The 15,793-nt window shown below is 49.8% G+C and overlaps 1 protein-coding gene across 3 annotated transcripts; it reads right to left on the reverse strand.

Moving 5' to 3' along the window:
* Nucleotides 1–3: 3 nt before the first annotated feature.
* On the reverse strand, nt 4–14,874 carry LOC119221731 (kinesin-like protein KIF1C). 3 transcript variants are annotated; one of them, XM_037477784.2, is made up of 28 exons: nt 14,568–14,874; nt 11,125–11,252; nt 9,433–9,509; nt 9,271–9,349; nt 8,753–8,853; nt 8,588–8,653; nt 8,332–8,510; nt 8,026–8,137; nt 6,461–6,538; nt 6,310–6,375; nt 6,135–6,210; nt 5,534–5,612; nt 5,300–5,448; nt 4,924–5,073; nt 4,578–4,717; nt 4,424–4,503; nt 4,207–4,282; nt 4,052–4,131; nt 3,877–3,971; nt 3,300–3,383; nt 2,852–3,032; nt 2,633–2,705; nt 2,463–2,561; nt 2,224–2,385; nt 1,870–2,148; nt 1,676–1,765; nt 1,313–1,559; nt 4–1,225 (listed from the first exon to the last, which is right to left on the reverse strand). In XM_037477784.2, the coding sequence occupies exons 2-28, from the start codon at nt 11,231–11,233 to the stop codon at nt 414–416; spliced, it is 3,819 nt and encodes a 1,272-aa protein (XP_037333681.2). In that variant the 5' UTR covers nt 11,234–11,252; nt 14,568–14,874; the 3' UTR covers nt 4–413. The 3 variants fall into 3 exon arrangements, with proteins under 3 accessions (XP_037333681.2, XP_037333680.2, XP_062421916.1); XM_037477783.2 differs by having other exon boundaries at nt 6,135–6,213; nt 14,568–14,873; XM_062565932.1 differs by lacking the exon at nt 14,568–14,874 and adding an exon at nt 11,583–12,255 and having other exon boundaries at nt 6,135–6,213.
* Nucleotides 14,875–15,793: the final 919 nt, after the last annotated feature.

Below are 15,793 nucleotides of genomic sequence, written 5' to 3' on the forward strand. Positions count from 1 at the left end.
CGCTACTCTTCTCTCCCCTGTGCAGCACGTTAGCCTCAGGAGCTAACCGCTAACCCTCTCAGGCTAAAGTAGCCCAAAGCTAACCCAGACCTCGGTTAGCCTCGCAGGCTAAAGGCTGCTCAACGTACTTCATCTTTAAGTAAACAAGACTTCCGCTAACAGTAGCTAGCCACTTCAGCTTTAAGGCACCTTGTGATCGATCGATATCAGCAATCAATTCCTCTTCATGACTGAATCCTGTTTGACAGCCTAACAAACGGAAAAACAAAACGTGTGTGGCGCTATGGCAACGGATAGCCCGTGCTAATGTAAAGGCGCGCAAACACAAACACACACACACACACACACACACACACACCACCGGAACCTCTGCAGATCCTTCAGCTAATCTGAGAGCTCCATGGGGTCAGAGGTCAGATGGGGGTCTCCTTGTTCTTGAGGTCCGGTGCACTGAACTGCCGTCTCATCCTGGGCGGCGTGGAAAAGCCCCACATACCCGACGGTGGCCCCACCCCCAGCATCATGTCAACAGGAGGGGGCGGGGCCCCGGGGCGCGGCAGGCTGTGGTAGTTGGGGTAAGGTACTGGCTGGAATGGTGCATTGTGGGGGCCGTAGTAGGGATGGTGCTGGAACGGGTGGAGCTGGTGAGGGTTAAAACAGAAGCGTCCATCTTTGTCTCTACCCCTCCCCCCTCCACCTCCTCTCCCCCCTCCTCCCTCACCACTGGGACCGGGCGACGCCCCCCTTCTCTGCCTCGGACGCCCCTGGTGACCGCCGCCCCCCTGTTGCTGGTTGTTGTCATAGCTTCCGTTGCCGTGGGCGGAGCTGTCCAGGGAGTTGCGGCGGTAGCGGCGCTGCTGGTTTTGGTTGGCGCCCTGCTGGTAGAAGCCACCCTGGTTGCCCTGGTTACGCTGTTGCCAGGCACGGTGAGGGCTGGGGGTGCGCATTCGAGGGGGAGGAGCTGGGAAGGGGAGGGGCAGCAGAGCAGGACCCGGAGGGGGCGGGGGGGGAGGAGACGGCGAGCCTTTACCTCCACCCTCCTCCTCCTCCCCCCAGCCTCCCTGTCCCTCCCCCAGACCCAGAGCCTGCAGGGCGGCGCTGGCCGGTCCCCATGACAACCGGTGGGAGGGGTTACTCTTGAAGGGGAACTTGAGCTTGCACTCCTGGGGAGGAATGAAGCGACCGGTACCGGGCAGATGGACCGGGACGACAGGAGCGCTCTGACCTGTGGGGGGGGGGCGGGATAGGACATCCGTCAGGTGTCTCCTGGAGCAGCTCATGCATCGTGTGGTGAAGCGGGTCAGGTGCTCACCTGGGTTCTGGTTCTGGTTCAGGCCTCGGAGCTTCTTGGTGATGTTCTGCTGCTGCAGGTTGAGGAGGCGCTGCTGCTCCTGCTTCAGCCAGCGGAGGCGCCCCCTCCTGAAGGCCGGGTCCTCGTCCATCAGACGTCGCACCTGCACCTCCGGCTGGGGGGAGGGGGCGTCGCCCGACTCGTCATCGTCCCCCTGGGGTGACACGCCCTCTTCTTCATCGTTCACCTCGCCATCGTCCTCGTCACCCTGGAGAGAAAGAGGACCGGTTACCAAGGAGACCACCAACAGGAGGACCAGTACCAGGACCAGAACCAAGACCGGGTAATGTAACCGGACCTGGTAGCAGGTGTGTGGGACTCTACCTGGACAGGTATGATGCTCTCCATCTTGATCATCCGGTCTCTCAGAGCTTTGATCTCCTCGTCCTTCATGTTGTTCTGAAGCTTCACTTCCTGGAAGACAGGTTGGTTCTGTTATCTGAGGAGCCTCCATGGATCTATTGATCCATCTGTGGATCTGGTGAATAATCTATTGATCTGGATTAGGATGAACTCACCTGTAGAATGTCGGTCAGCTTGTCGATGTGAGCCTTCAGGTCGTAGGCCTTCTCCCCCCCCACCTCCCCCGTCTCCCCCCCTCTGCCACCCCCCTCCTCGGCGGGGGGGCTCCTCTCGTCCCCGATGCCCACCGTGTCACACACGTCCTGGGCCACGGCCCTCCAGCTCTCCCTCTCCCTGGGGTCCTTCTTGGAGTACATGCGGCTCAGCTCCTTCATCTTCACGATGGAGAGAGCTTCTATCTCCTGACGGGAGTGACGGAAGTCTCCCAGAGCCACCTGGGGGGGGGGGGGGGGCAGTGTGAGACACCTGGAACCCACCTGTGTGTGTGTGTGTGTGTGTGAGAGAAAGACCTCGTAGCAGATCTCCTTCACCGCCTGCATGCGGAGGTCCTCCATGGTGACCCGTTTGGGGTCCTTGCTGATCCTCCTCCTCTGAGGGATCTGGTAGACCCTCAGGGGCTCCCTCCTCTTCCCGCTGCTGGGGAGACCACAGCGCTTCACTATGGACTGCACCTGAACACAGGTGAGACAGAGACAGTCAGGTGGACAGAGAGACATGTGACAGACAGGTGACCCAGGGAGGTGCTGACCTTGTTGGCTGGGAGCTTCTCCCTCAGGGAGGAGATCAGCCTCCAGCTCTCCTCACAGGACCGTTTGTCCGAGTCGTCTCCACTGTCACTGTCTGCATACTGATCACACACATTATTGATTATGGATAACTGATAATTGATTTGGACCAGGCTCAATCTGAAGAACTAACCAGTCGGTGCTGCTCCAGCAGCAGGTCGGCCTCCTCCTTCTCTCTGCGGTACTGAACCTCCATGTCCTGCAGCCTGTGAACCAGCTCCAATCCATCAGTGCACACACGCACACACACACACACACACACACACACACACACACACACACACACACACACACACACACACACACACACACACACACACACACACACACACACACACGTGTACCACCTGACCTCTTCTCCATCTCCAGCCTGATGTCGATGCCCTGTTTCTCCAGCAGCTCCTTCTGGGCGTAGTTCCAGTCCTCCGGCTCCTCCTGCTGCTCGGCCGTGGCGCTGCGCTCCCTCTCCAGCCTCGCCTGCTCCGGGTGGTTGAAGCGGAACACGTGGTTCTTCCCCATCACGATGCGGCTGCCTGGCAACGGAGATGAGACCACGACAACAAAAAGTTACAAATTAATCCATGGGGAAGTTATATATTTATTAGTTATAATGAGCATTTTTAAATTGACCAATATGTGCATTTTAAATATTTCTGATGTATCATCTGATCCACCATTATTGATTATTGAAAATCTAAAGTTTTTGATCAAATCAGATTGCTTTTAAGAGACATAATCCTATCAAGACAAAAGGGACTACGTCTCCCAGGGTGCATTTCACCGAGGTGCCCGTCACTCACCTTGCTTGAGGACGACGGCGTCGGCGATCTGCTTCCCGTTGACGTACGTCTCCGCTCCGACCAGCGGCTCCAGAGTCACCACCACTGAGGACACAGAGGACAGGAGGTACAGCAGAGGACAGGGGGGGCATCACCATGGTAACAGTGACAGGCCAGAACGATACCTGACAGACAGACTTCCTGGCAGCTTTTCCAGAGAGAGAAGAAGAAGAAAGAGTCACACACAGTGAAACGAGGCTCCGCCCACATGACCGAACTCAACCAAGTCTCGCTCAACCAAGTCTCGCTCTACCAAGTCTCGCTCAACCAAGTCTCGCTCAACCAAGTCCCGCTGTGAAATCTCACGGGATCTCGTTGTTCATTTCTAACACAAACCTCACTACCCTCGGGCTTTTATTGTGAAAGGGAAGGAGGGGCGGTTCTAAGGAGGAATCAAGTGATGCGTTTCATAGATAGAGATGTGATTCAAACTGTTCTGTCGCCTGATTGGCTGATCACTTTTTTCATGTCGAGGAAGCAAAGACGAATAGAAGAGAAGAAACAAAGAGACACACAGAGGGACGGACGGGAGTCTCACCCTCGCCCTGCTCCGTGGTCTCACTGACGAAGACACAGTGGATCTCTTTGATGAAGTGACCGGACAGCTTGATGTCCACGTCCTGCTGTCCCACCCTGAGACACAAAGACGAGACACAAGTCACACACACACTGATCATCGCAGCCATCGGTCAATGGTGGACAGCAGGCCGCACCTGGTGAAGCCCTCCTTGATGTAGTACAGGAGACACTCGGACATCAGGGGGTCCTCGTTCAGGTTGACCAGGTGAGGCGTCTAGGACACGTGGGACAACACTCGTCAAACACCAATCAATAGCCAATAATCAAGAATATCTACACGTGAACTCACTCCTTTAGGAGAGAAGACGCCCAGCGTCCCCCCGTCTTCTTTAATGGACACTCCCATCTCGGCCAGCAGGGACTCTCTGGGAGACACGTTTAGATGAGTTAAACATGTCATCTAAATACTCTGCTCTGATTGGTCCGTTTCTCCTACTACAATACCCATGAGCCTCAGCAGCTGCTGCCTCTTATACCTAACCCTGTCCCCCACACCTGTCCCCTACCTCTCCAGGCGGATGGACTCTGTCTTCCGGAGCTTCTCCTCCCAGGTCTCGTTGAGCTCAGCGATGATCTTCTCCGTCTCCTACAACAAACACGGAGACGTCAGAGACCTCCTCAGGTGAGCTCCCTCAGGTGAGATCAGAGCTGTGGTCCTACCAGCAGTCTCTCAGCCGCCTCCTCTTTACTGATAGGCTCCGCCTCCTCTCCCTCCTCCGCCTCCTCCTGCTCCTCTCGCTCCTCCCCCTCCTCCGTCAGGTGGTCGGCTGGTTTGTTGCCTTCAGGTGTCGCCTCAGCATCTGAAGAGCAGATTACAGCTGCAGTTCAAAGTAAACACAAAGCACCTCTGAAGGGGACACACTGCATACACAGTGCTTCTACAGGCCGTCACCATGACAACGACCAGAAGATACAACAGAGCGGTTTAATTTTATACGTTTTACTTCCTTCCTCATGAGATCAGGTCATTTATCATTTCTATATCTCTCAGACATAAATAAGACACCTGGAGGGGCGGAGCCATTCTGAAGGGTGGAGCCATTCTGAAGGGTGGAGCCATTCTGAGGGGCGATCTCATTGGCTGTGAGAGCCAGCTGCAGAGGGGGGAGGGGGGCAACAACGGGGGGGCTGCTGCTGCTGTTGTTGTTGTTGTTTACTTCACGAGATAAACAGAGAGAAAGTTATAAATATACATGTACTGTGTGTACTAGTACCTGCGTTGTGGAGCAGCTCCTGTGTACTGTGTGTACTAGTACCTGCGTTGTGGAGCAGCTCCTGTGTACTGTGTGTACTAGTACCTGCGTTGTGGAGCAGCTCCTGTGTACTGTGTGTACTAGTACCTGCGTTGTGGAGCAGCTCCTGTGTACTGTGTGTACTAGTACCTGCGTTGTGGAGCAGCTCCTGCAGGCCTTGGGAGAACAGGAGGTTCCTCAGACGTTCCACTTCTCCTTTCAGCTCTCGGATCAGTTTGGCGTTGGGGTCTTCGTTGATGACGGCGTTGCAGCGGATCTGTTTGGCCCGATCGGCGTACCTGAAACCGCACCAGGCCGTATTCATTAAACCCGTTAGGTCCCCCCCTCGAGCGAGGATGTGTCATAGGGAGAGTGACCTCTGACCTCAGGGTGCTCAGGGTCTCCTCGTAGTTGATGTCGGCGGGGCTCAGAGCGGCGATCATGGCCGTGCGGGAGTTCCCTCCTGAGACGAGAGCTCGTTACATCAGGTCAGTAGTACCAGAGGACCAGATAATAGTTAGTACTTTAGTAGTTCTAGTAACAGGCATGTCGCCTGCCTGCAGACCTTTTGGTGCTGCGATATTCATTTTTCACCTAAATGAACCTCACCAACATTTAAGTAGGTCGCTTTGCTCTGTGCTGCTTCCTTGTGGAAAGTGTTATAAAGTGTTATAAAAGGCTTATTAAGTGTTATAAAGGGTTGTTTTACGTCTACAGAGGGACCCGCTAAGATAAACAGGTCCCAGGGGACTTGATTTCGAAGCTGCTGCGTCGACTTCTTCTTTAAAAGAACGTACTTGTGTTACTATGCTTTTATTTTGTCATGTTGTCAGTGCCATGAAATGCTCTGAAAATTGCAATAATATCAGAATAAATGTTGCTGCAAAAGCACAACATGAGATATTGTAACAGCCGTACCTAGTACCACTGAGTATTTGTACTGCTGGGAGTCCTAGTACTTGTACCTGATACTTAGAGTACTTACCCAGGTTTTCCTTCAGCAGCCAAGTGAGGACAGAGTCCCTGTAGGGAATGAAGTCGCTTTTCCTCTTCTTGTTGCTCTGCTGCAGACGACGAGACTCGTGAACGACAATCCTCTACTTCATGTACACACTTACATTATATGTATATATATATGAATCAGGAGTGGGTTTGTTTACCATTTCGGCAAGAGCAGAAATCACTTTCCCCAGCGTGGTCAGAGACTTGTTGATGTTGGCTCCTTCCTGAAAACAACACAGTAAACAAAGATGAAGAGAAGAGCGTCCCGATCCGAGCTGAACCCCCAGCGTGACCTTCGTGACCTCTGACCTTGAGCCGCGTGCCCTTTGCCCCCGAGGAGTCCGCTCTCTCGCTTCCAGCGAGGTCCACCAGGCTGATCTTGCTGACCTGAAGGGAGAGTACAGTGTGTACAGAAGAGTCCCCAAAAAGTACACACGAGTACACACGAGTCCCCACAAGTACACATGAGTCCCCATAAAGTAAACACGAGTACACAGGAGTCCTCACAAGTACACACGAGTCCCCCACAAGTACACATGAGTCCCCATAAAGTAAACATGAGTACACAGGAGTCCTCACAAGTACACACGAGTCCCCCACAAGTACACATGAGTCCCCATAAAGTAAACACGAGTACACAGGAGTCCTCACAAGTACACACGAGTCCCCCACAAGTACACACGAGTCCCCCACAAGTACACATGAGTCCCCATAAAGTAAACACGAGTACACAGGAGTCCTCACAAGTACACACGAGTCCCCCACAAGTACACATGAGTCCCCATAAAGTAAACACGAGTACACAGGAGTCCTCACAAGTACACACGAGTCCCCCACAAGTACACATGAGTCCCCATAAAGTAAACACGAGTACACAGGAGTCCTCACAAGTACACACGAGTCCCCACAAGTACACAGAAGTCCTCACGAGTACACACAAGTCCTCACAAGTACACAGAAGTCCCCCACAAGTACACATGAGTCCCCATAAAGTAAACACGAGTACACAGGAGTCCTCACAAGTACACACGAGTCCCCCACAAGTACACATGAGTCCCCATAAAGTAAACACGAGTACACAGGAGTCCTCACAAGTACACACGAGTCCCCACAAGTACACAGAAGTCCTCACGAGTACACACAAGTCCTCACAAGTACACACAAGTCCCCATAAAGTAAACACGAGTACACAGGAGTCCTCACAAGTACACACGAGTCCCCCACAAGTACACATGAGTCCCCATAAAGTAAACACGAGTACACAGGAGTCCTCACAAGTACACACGAGTCCCCCACAAGTACACATGAGTCCCCATAAAGTAAACACGAGTACACAGGAATCCTCACAAGTACACACGAGTCCCCACAAGTACACAGAAGTCCTCACGAGTACACACAAGTCCTCACAAGTACACACGAGTCCCCATAAAGTAAACACGAGTACACAGGAGTCCTCACAAGTACACACGAGTACACAGGAGTCCTGACGAGTACACACAAGTCCCCACAAGTACACAGAAGTCCTCACAAGTACACACGAGTCCCCACAAGTACACAGAAGTCCTCACGAGTACACACAAGTCCTCACAAGTACACACGAGTCCCCATAAAGTAAACACGAGTACACAGGAGTCCTCACAAGTACACACGAGTACACAGGAGTCCTGACGAGTACACACAAGTCCCCACAAGTACACAGAAGTCCTCACAAGTACACACGAGTCCCCACAAGTACACACAAGTACACATGAGTCCTCACAAGTACACACGAGTCCCCACAAGTACACACAACTCCCCACAAGTTCACACGAGTCCCCATAAAGTAAACACGAGTCCCTACAAGTACACAGGAGTCCCTTCAAGGACAAACCCACCTTTTCAGTGTCCAGGCTGGTCATCTTGTCTCTTCGTCTCTGGGTGAAGACGATGGTGAAGACAGCGTGTGACCTGGACGACGTCTCGTTCATGTTCGTGGCTGCAACCGTCCTGTGATCAATAACCAATCAGGTGTTAGCGATCAATCTGTGACGCACGTGTTAGTATTGGTTCAGAGGAGGGGGGGGGGAAGTATCTCCATAGATACCAGGTCAGCGTTTGTACACATATATTTACACACTCCTGACTCTAATGATTCATTGTCTAGGAGGCGTCGCCGTGACGACCGTGCACAGGAGACGGACCGAGCTTTGTTGCCAGCGTCCATCAGGTCCCGGATGTCGGTGAAGCCAGTCACGGCCAGCTTAGAGAGGTCCTCCACGTAGGGACCCAGGATGGGATGCTCCCGGACCCGCAGGGTGCCCTGAGACTTGGGGTTCAGCAGGTCCCTCACCCGCTCGCAGTAGATCTCCATGTAGGACACCTGGAGGCGGAGCAAAGGAAATAATCAGCCAATGGGAACTCAGCGCACGAATCCTGAGTAGAGGAGGCGGGGTTTACCTCCACGGAGTAATGGAGGTCGGGGTCAGAGTTCTCTCCGGTTCTGTAGAACAAGTCCTCACACAGCTGGACACACACACACACACACACACAATAACATTGTGTTAACTGGTTCTACTCATGTTGTACTCCTCGCTCTGTGGTGGGTGGATGGAGCTGGCGTACCTGAGGTATGATGCCTTCCTGCCCCGGCTCCTGTTTGCCCATCATGGTGTAGCTCTTCCCTCCGCCTGTCTGCCCGTATGCAAATATGCACACATTGTATCCTGGGAGACAAACACAATGTTACTGATGGTTTCAGGGCATTAGTGTTGATGCTGGTGATGATAATGCTAACAAATACATGGTAAATCGTTTGAGGCTGTAACCAAATCCCCCCCCACCTCATTGTTAATATCACTGGTTCAGTAACAGCCCCCACATCACCCTCTACAGCCTGGGATTTAGCATTGGTAGCATAATTAGCATCACTAGCATGATTAAGGGTATCATAAGCATCGTTGACGTCGTTAGCATTGCCGGCTACATTAACAGGCTTGAATTATTATTATTAAAAATGTATCATGCTTCTTCCCTTTTGTCTATTAGTGTCAATAATAGCATCCATAGCATTAGCATTCATAACACCATCACTGGTATAATTAGCATTATCATTTTTAATAGCAGGGTTCAGAATGGTGTACCTTCAAAGGCGTGAAGCAGCATCTCCTCTCCGATGTCCTTATACACCTGCCTCTGACACGCGAAGCCGGGGTCCTCAGGCTGCAGGAACACAGACCTGCTGTCAGCCCCGCGCTGCTTCTGTGTGTGTGTGTGTGTGTGTGTGTGTGTGTGTGCGCGCTCACCGTTGTGTGTGACCAGTAGGAATAGTCAAAGGTGAAGTTCTTGGCTCCATCTTTGAGCTGTTTGGGGTTGGAGATACCTGGAGAGAAAAAGGGAATCATCACAAAGCCTGGATAACCCGACGGACGACCTTCATCACCTTTAGCATCTTAGCTTCATTAGCATTCCTAGCATTTAAAGCACTTTTACTATAATCTTTAGCTTCAACATTCTGCTCTGTAGCATTAGTATAATCATTAGTAGCTTCTTAATCAACACTGTCAGAATCATAACAAACAATAACAGCATCGCCCTTCAAATGAGTACCGTGATTGGCCAAACTAGCATCATCACTGCTAATCAGGCTCAACCTGAAACGTCATGCACCCTCAGGTGTTCTGATGTGTAAAATGAGTTCACACGTTACACGTTTCACGTTGATGGTGTGAGGATAAACTTCTCCAGAGGAGGCTTCAGTGCAGGCCGCACGCAGACAAACCACAGGAGCCACACTGGGATCCCTGGAGAAGCCTCTCTTCTTTCCCTCAATAATAATGATGTAAAAACAGATTAAAAAACTGAGATCTAATTGAAGACTGAGGGGGAACCGCGTCTCTGACATCTGAGTCTTTGGGACATCAAACAGAGGAAGGCTCCAGAAATACCCTGTGTGTGTGTGTGTGTGTGTGTGTGTGTGTGTGTTTAAATAGCACTGGGGCCACAGGTCACATGGCTGAGGCATTCTAGGATTTCAAAGTCCTGTTTCAACACGTGTGTTGATAAACAATACAATGAGGACTACCGTATTTTCGCGACTATACGGCGCACTGAATTACAAGGCGCACCTTCAATAAATCGCCAATTTTAGAACTATTTTCATATATAGAGCGCACCGGATCACAAGGCGCATAGAAGTAACTGCAGTAAAACGTTTGACTGGGGCTGCGTTATGCATCCACTAGATCGGGCTGTGCTAAATCAAACGTTATTAAGCGTTCTGAAAACTCTTCACTCCCATGGAAACGTTGTTCAAACGTTAATGTGGATATTAACAATATCTCTTTCGTTATTGGTTAATGAAAACATTCTTGGCAAATGCTTTGGTGCATCTTGTACCGAGAGGCAGCGCTGGAACAGACGGTGGCGCCTCGCGGCGGACCGTCAGCGCGATCCCGACATCCTACTACGAGCTTTAATGTACTGTAGCGACTCTCGCTAATGAATCTCTGGACAATGTGCTTATCTTCTGGTTTTATTGTGGAGAAACAGGCTACTGTCGGCCGTAGCATGCGCCGAACAAAAACACACCATCGCTCTCCAACAACAATTCCCGCGTCCCCATAGGTGGCACTAAGATGAGTGACGTCACATTGTGCGCCCTTCACTGACCATCCCAAAACTCTGTAAAGTGCAACGCCGCTCCAGAACATGAAAACACAGTCCGTTACAATACGCTGTTGGAGCTGGAATTACCGCGGCTGCTGGCACCAGACTTTCCCTCCAATGGAGCCTCGTTAACCAGTATGGATCCACCAATTGAGCCATATATACGGCGCTCCGGATTACAAGGCGCACGCGCCGTTTTTTTAGAAAAAAAAGGATTTTAAGTGCGCCTTATAGTCGCGAAAATACGGTAACAGATTACAGATTAAACACACTTCAGTAACGTGTGTGTGTGTGTTTCATGGTGTGTGTGTGTGTGTGCGTGTGCTTACAGGTGGTGTTCCCCTGCATCTGGATCACACACTTGGCGTTTCGTCCAGTCTCCCTGGAATTGAAGGGGCGGACTCGCACCGCCACCTTCACCGACGCGCCCGTCATCATTCAGCTCCGCCCACTCCACCTGCAGACAGCCAATCAGAGAGCTCGGTCAGAAAGGACTTGAATGTTAAAGAACAAAACAGTCTGCTCTAAGGCTCCAATGGCATAATGACCAGGTGCATTGTGGGAAATGTTGAAAGTCTGTTATCTACTTTCTCCCTCCGTCCTTCTCTCCTATTTTTCTCTCCTTCATTTCCTCTTCTCCTCCCTTTCCTCCTTCTCTCTTCCTCTCCATTTGAATCCTCTCTTGCTACAGTCTAATACATTTTATTCTCTTTCCAAAGCTCCTCTTTCTTTCTCCTCTTTTCTTTTCCCATTTGTATACATTTTTTCCTCATTTTCTACCGCTTACCTTCCTTGTTTCCTTTCCTTCTGAAACCCAGTGACCTCCTCCTGTTTCCTCCTCTTTATTTTTTCCTTCCTCTCCTCCTCCCTTCTCTCCTTTCCTGTTTCCTATACCTCCTTCTCCTCCCCTCATCTCCTTTCTCCATGTTTCCACTTATTCTCTCTCTCTCTTTACATTCCTGTCCTGTTATGTTTCCTCGTTGTCGTAGGAACCAGAGCAGCCTCATTTTCACCCTCCATCCTGTCGTCGCTGTTCTATTGTCTCTCTCTCTCTCACACACACACACACACACACGCTAGCTGGTAAAACTTGATTTAAACTCGGCCGTTAGCATGTAGCCGAGGCTCAGCTAGGTCTCCATTACAGACTCCTGGTCAGTCAGTGAGTCAGTAAATATCAGCTGTTCCTTTGAGTGCCACAAACAAACATGTGAACAGCTGATGACAACAACAACATCTGCTGCTTTGACAAATCAACGGGGTCATATGTGTAAACTTTTTCACTGGAAGCGGCTGACAACACAGACACACACACATCAGATGTGTGTGTGTCTGTGTGTGTTTGCTCAACACAGTGGGATGTCAGCAAACAGACAAGATGGTGGATTCAGCTCTTATTGTGTGGAGGTGAACCAGCAGCCTGCATACCACTGTGACATCACAGCAAAGGCATCCGCGCACACACACACACACACACACACACACACACACACACACACACACACACACACACACACACACACACACACACACACACACACACACACACACACACACACACACACCGGGTGAACAGGGCCGGCTAGTTTCAAAGTTGCTGTTAGTCAAACTAATCAGCTGTTTGCACAGAATGCACAAAGAGACAGAAACATGTTTCCTCACAGATTCCAGTCATGTTTGTGGTTTCACAAAACAACGTGAAATATTATCCCCAAGAATCAAGTCATGACATAAGTAGTGTGTTAAAGCTGCATTCTGTGTAGTGACCAGCAGGGGGCGACTCCTCTGCTCCCATAGACGTCTATGAGGAAATGACTCTTCTTCTCTCTTGATTTATTCCCTCAGTAAACATTATAAACATGAGTTTATGGTCTCAGTCTCTAGTTTCAAGTCTTCTTCAATGCAGCATGATGTTCATTTAGTGAATGAAGGTCCATTTAGAGTCAAACAGACCATAAAGCAGGACGATTTAGGGCGGGGCTATGCACTGATTGACAGGTTGATGCCAAACAGACTAGTCACTGAGACTGAAGAGAACTTTAGAACATGAATCTCGTCTTTAGCATCGTCTTTTCCTCTTTCATTAGTCACATGACTAATCTCCCGCATCTTGTCTGCTATTGGTGGAGGTATTGATTGGATCTCTGATGGGATCACAGTTGTGTGGAAGAACAGTCACATCCCATGTGTAGGCCTCTCTGGAGGAATGTGATAATGAATGGTTTTCATTCCACACACACACAGCTAAAGATAGCCATCAGCTCGACCTGAAGCCCACTTTGTAAAGAGCACTTTTACACTCAAACTCTAACTTGTATGAGGTGATCGCCCTGTTCAGTTACCGTGTGATGCCTTCAGTGTTCCTGCTGTTAGCCTGCAGTGGTGTTAACCGCCAGTGTTCCTGCGGTTAGCCTGCAGTGTTCATGCTTTTAGCCTGCAGTGGTGTTAGCCTACAGTGTTCTTGCTGTTAGCCGGCAGTGTTCTTGCTGTTAGCCTACAGTGTTCATGCGGTTAGCCTGCAGTGTTCATGCTGTTAGCCTACAGTGTTCATGCGGTTAGCCGGCAGTGTTCATGCTGTTAGCCTACAGTGTTCTTGCTGTTAGCCTACAGTGTTCATGCGGTTAGCCTACATTGTTCATGCTGTTAGCCTACAGTGTTCTTGCTGTTAGCCTACAGTGTTCATGCGGTTAGCCGGCAGTGTTCATGCTGTTAGCCTACAGTGTTCATGCGGTTAGCCGGCAGTGTTCATGCTGTTAGCCGGCAGTGTTCATGCTTTTAGCCTGCAGTGGTGTTAGCCTACAGTGTTCATGCTGTTAGCCTACAGTGTTCATGCTGTTAGCCGGCAGTGTTCATGCTTTTAGCCTACAGTGTTCATGCTGTTAGCCTACAGTGTTCATGCGGTTAGCCTGCAGTGTTCATGCTTTTAGCCTGCAGTGGTGTTAGCCCAAAGTGTTCTTGCTGTTAGCCTACAGTGTTCATGCTTTTAGCCTGCAGTGGTGTTAGCCTACAGTGTTTCTGTTGTTAGCCTGCAGTGTTCTAGGTGTTATGGTAGTATACACATCCTGTCAATACTAAAATAATGTGTAAATCTAACCACATCTGTGCTAGCTGAGCTAAATGTTACGCTAACAGCCTGTCCATTGTAGCCTCGCCTAAGAGCTAACGGTCTTTTGAAAACAGTGTTGATATTGGGCGGTGTGTTGCTTAACCGCTGACCCCGTAGGTGTGTGGATGTGAGAGTGATGGTTGTGTGTCTCTATGTGTGTGTCTCTATGTGTCCTGGTTCAGTGGACCAGTCTTCCCCCCCCCCCCCCATGCTAATTAGGGTTGCCCCCCGAGGATAAACGGATTACTACCTTTGTGGTATTATCATTATTTATTTATTTATAAGTTCTCTTATATTTTTTTGTATTTAATATTTGTTTTTTGTTGTATTATTTGTTATTCAGACCCAAAGTTGAATGTCATTGTAATAATTTGCATAATTATTACAGTACTAATAACAACTGTAATTCAGTTAACTGGCCCTTTATGAAATTGTATTAAGGTGGTTAATAGAGTGATGTGAAACAAAGATTACACTTTGTTTCTAAATTACACTAAAGTTAATTTAGATTTAATTGCATTATTTTAGATGCAATATTACTTTTATTTCACATTGTTTTATTTAATGTTGTATTAGGTATTTTAACACGCATATGCTTTACCGGGAGATGACAACTAACAGAGAGGACAGCCGGTAGCCGGTCTGTCGGTACCGTCCAACACTCACTGAAGGGCACCGGCGGCGACTCTGCTCAACAGTTCCCCGGGGATGACGTCACCGTCCGGTAGTCCGGGCTGTACCGAGCTGAAAGTCGGTGGAGGAAAGTTGAGGCCCGCCGCTGGGCGGAGAATCACGGCACAAACTCGGTAATCCGGTGGGTCGTCCGCTCCGGTGGTCGCCTCTCGAGGTCCGGTTGAGGGGGCGCGGGGGGGGGTTCACGGTTAACCGGGTTTGACCGTCAAGTTTTAACGGGAAACGTAGTTTTAATAAAGAAAAGGAGAAAAGAGAAAGAGGGGGGGGGCGGAGGGGCTGGCCGGTGGCCTGGCCGCGCGGCGGGTGTGCGCGTGTGAACGCGAGCGCGTCCTCGTGACGGAGCAGAGCCGGAGCCGGTAGTGGAAGAGCCAATCAGCATTCAGCCCTGGGGCTCCAGCCGCTACGCCCCGCCCCCTGCCCCTCCTCCTCCGGCGGCCCGAAGAGGTCTCACTCGAACTGGAATTTACTGACTGAAACACCAGCTGAAATTCCCCTTACACATACTACATCAAAGTACAAGTACTAATATCACAGAGTACACATACTACATCAAAGTACAAGTACTAATATCACAGAGTACACATACTACGTCACAGTACAAGTACTAATATCACAGTGTAAGCTTACGGTGTCACAGTACAATAATAATACCACATAGAACACATACTACGTCACAGTAACAGTACTAACACAACAGTTTAAGCTTACGATGTCACAGTACAATAATAATATAACAGAGTACACATACGTCACAGTACAAGTACTACTTCCACATTGTACACCTACTATGTCACAGTACAAGGACTAATACCACAGTGTACACATACTATGTCACAGTACAATAATAACACCACAGTGTACAGTGTACACATACAGTAAAATACTAATAACACACCAGTTACAATAAAATTACTTCATCAGAAAGAAAAGTACTGAAGTTTCAGCAGTACCGTTCAAGCTGTTGGGAGTTTAAATTACATCAGAATATCTGTTTAGTTCTTAAGTGTTGATTCATAGAAAAAATAAAGCAATCAGATACACTTAGTCAAGTATAAAGTGACGTGTACAAAGTACAAATACCTCAACCTTAGGTAAATTTACTTCTCCCATTTCAGCACTGTGAAGTACCATCAGTACCACTACAGGGCAGTTTTTATTCTGGTGGAATGGACCATCTTCTCTAACAACATCTTGGTTGC

The sequence above is a fragment of the Pungitius pungitius genome, chromosome 1 (assembly GCF_949316345.1).
Source record: "Pungitius pungitius chromosome 1, fPunPun2.1, whole genome shotgun sequence".
NCBI lineage: Eukaryota > Metazoa > Chordata > Actinopteri > Perciformes > Gasterosteidae > Pungitius > Pungitius pungitius.

What these genes read in the sequence shown, in the direction of transcription:
- LOC119221731 (XM_037477783.2), bottom strand. Translation starts at nt 11,233, where the DNA reads ATGATGACGGGCGCGTCGGTGAAGGTGGCGGTGCGAGTCCGCCCCTTC. An exon ending in TGCTGGAGCAGCACCGACTG is followed by an intron (nt 2,562 to 2,632) that starts GTTAGTTCTTCA and finishes GTGTGTGATCAG; the next exon opens with TATGCAGACAGTGACAGTGG. An exon ending in AGAAGCTCCCAGCCAACAAG is followed by an intron (nt 2,386 to 2,462) that starts GTCAGCACCTCC and finishes ACCTGTGTTCAG; the next exon opens with GTGCAGTCCATAGTGAAGCG.